Here is a 2863-nt window from a genome sequence, read left to right as displayed (position 1 = left end):
TTTTTTAACATTGAAAATAAAAGCTGAATTTGATTTATTGAGTTAAATTCAGAGGCATAAAATCCAGATACGTTATTTCAATGCATACATTTTCAGTGCTTAGAATTCAATGGCTTTTTATTTTTAAAATCTGATGGCACAGATTAACTTCCATTGAAGAGAACGCTCTGCGCCAGTTGCAAACTAGAAACGACGCATGCGTCGGTGTAGAAAGTCAATTGCGCTGGATGCATGATAGGGCCCCTTGTGTCTTGCATCATCACAACGAGTCATATCTCAATTCAATCCAACCTTTTCCGTTAGGAAGTCAGAGGCAAGCAAAACAAGAAGTCATGTACTTTGCCGCGATCACAGCCAATTTGTTTTCAGTCCCTCAACACGTTCAATGAGAAGTATTTTTGGAAGGAGTGCGTGCGATTGACGGGAGATAACGCAGTGAGCAAATCAAGGGGAAATAACACTGTGGTTGTTCTCAAGCTCATCACTTGGTGTGAACTAATTTACTTTTGTGGTTTAATTTAAGGTAAGATAACTTATATTGTGTATTTTTATCCAATTTCAATGATAAAACAACTACAATATTGCAGTGTGCAGGGTATATTGGATCCTATGTGCATTAGTGCTAAATGTGAGTGCATCCCAATATTGAGCTTTAACTGGGGTTAAGCTATCCTACTTTTGTGTATTTTGTGATAGGCCTTAAGCCTGCGAGCTAGCTCAAAGATTTACACATAGAAACTATGTGTGGACATAGTGTGGAATCAAAGATCTTTCTCATCTGTATTATAGATCTTTTCCCGGAAGCTGATTATAAAGTTATGAAACACATATTTAAGTCTAGATATACCTTGATCCAAGATAAATAAATAAAGATAAGGAAATATGTTAATATGATGTAGTTTAGCGCTTTGTAACCTTTACCAAAACATGTAATCCTGTTCTTGTTAGAAATGATTGATCAGCCAGGTATAAAGAGGGGTCATCAACAACAGGTCATCATTGCCACTTTTATCCTTAACCCAACTGTACAACTGCTTGGCCATTTACTTTGTGTTTGAACATTTACAATTGTTTGTGTGGCCCTAACAAAGCAATGTTTAAAAATGCTAATGTATTTTCAGAATGATCATCATTTGATATAAATTAAGTTCCGTTAACAATCTTGGTGTCCTTTTTGTGGTTCAGGCAGCTACAAATCATGCAACCTGACCTCTGTTCACACAGCTCATTTCCTGTTCAGGAAATAAGCTGTTTCCCCGCTCACGGTTGTTACTTTCTGCAGAACTATGAAAGAGGAGCCGATTAACGTGGCCTACGCCGTTGTCTTTGGGTGCGTCGTGGTGCTGGGTTTGCCGCTCAACGCTGTGTCCCTGTGGATCCTGATACAACGCCACCGGCTCAAGTCTCCCAGCGCTGTCTTCATGATCAACCTGGCCTTGGCCGACCTGCTGCTGGTGCTGTCCCTGCCAATGAGAGTCCATTTCTATTCAACAGGCACCTGGTCCCTCGGGGTTTTTGCTTGCACCTCGATGACCATGCTGTTTCGTAACAACATCCGTGCCAGCGCCATCTTCATCACCTTCATCGGTGTGGACCGACTGCTGGCTGTGGTGTTCCCTCTGAGGTCCAGGCACCTGCGCAACACCACCAACAGCTGGAGGGCATGTGGCTTGATTTGGATCTTCCTAATGGCTGTAAACACCCCAGAGGCTGTATATTTTTCAAGAAACATGTACGACAACAATCAAAATACTACCTGCTTTGTTTTCCCCGCCAACTGGACGCAGCAAAAGACAAGCATTTATATACAGGCTTGCTTCGTCTTAACTCTGCTGTCAGTCAATATGTTCTCAACTTCCATGGTGTCCTGGAAATTGCATCAGCTCAGTACATCTGGACAGATGATCGACAACAAGATCAATGTTATGCTTATCTTTGCGATGAACCTTGTAATGTTTGTCATATTTTTCTTGCCTTTTACAGTGGCAATGATAGTTGGTAATGTTACCACCATCTATACAACAAGGTGTCTTGCAAGCTTGAACTGCTGCTTTGATCCTCTGTTGTATTACTTTTCTTTGGATTCCTTCTGGAAGAAGGAAGATAATTCGGGGTCTTCCTCAGTTAAATTGCAGGTGAGCAAAAGTGACTTGCGGGCAGGGGAGACAAGTGGCATGAAATGAACTATTTTGACAGATGATATATGTATCTTTTTCAGTTGTTATTGTATATTGCATTAGAATGTGCTTGCTAGATTCCATGAGAAATGTATTTTAATTAAAAAAATTGCTTTGATGCTGCAACTTTGATGTTAGAAAGTAGCCTTACGCAAGCAATTAGATTATGTTCGATTTTCATGCCTATATGTGCTTTTATACTTGAATGATGATAGTGGCTTGAAATGACTGGACATAATTCAAATGTAATGTTTTTCAGTAGGCATCTTACATAAAGTTAGTGTTAAGGTAATGGTTTGCGTCCCCTAGTTGAATGATAATAAATAAGCAGAGATGGCATGGCACCTTGTCTGAAGTCTCTGCTACATTATAACGCCTCCTAGAACCACTGCAGCCTCCGATTGGTCTGACAATCGGCTGGGTGGTCCGAAAGACACCATTCAGGAAGTATCCGAGACCCAGTACAAGTTAATAATAGCCAATAGCCAAATCTTTCACTTCCCTCCATTGCTCATTCTAGTGCTTTTGGGTTCTTTATTTGTTCTGATTCTAGATTAAGTCTTGCAAGCCGTAAGCAAATTAATGTGTTGACCATTATCTTGATGTATTTTACACTGTGGGATGTAGAAATGTGATTGTGGGAAGAATGAGGAGAAGATGTGTTATAAAGTATTGAACAAGTTGGA

The 2863-nt window shown here is 40.2% G+C and overlaps 1 protein-coding gene across 1 annotated transcript; it reads left to right on the top strand.

Moving 5' to 3' along the window:
• Positions 1-242: 242 nt before the first annotated feature.
• LOC115561714 (lysophosphatidic acid receptor 6) lies at positions 243-2863 on the top strand. The gene is made up of 2 exons (XM_030381920.1): positions 243-523; positions 1283-2863. The coding sequence occupies exon 2, from the start codon at positions 1287-1289 to the stop codon at positions 2181-2183; it is 897 nt and encodes a 298-aa protein (XP_030237780.1). The 5' UTR covers positions 243-523; positions 1283-1286; the 3' UTR covers positions 2184-2863.

The sequence above is a fragment of the Gadus morhua genome, chromosome 16 (assembly GCF_902167405.1).
Source record: "Gadus morhua chromosome 16, gadMor3.0, whole genome shotgun sequence".
In the NCBI taxonomy this organism is placed as follows: Eukaryota; Metazoa; Chordata; class Actinopteri; order Gadiformes; family Gadidae; genus Gadus; species Gadus morhua.
The sequence above is the reverse complement of the archived record's forward strand: the minus strand, read 5'-3'. Positions and strand labels throughout refer to the sequence as shown.

Coding starts and splice junctions, on each gene's coding strand:
- LOC115561714 (XM_030381920.1), top strand. CDS start 1,287: ATGAAAGAGGAGCCGATTAACGTGGCCTACGCCGTTGTCTTTGGGTGC.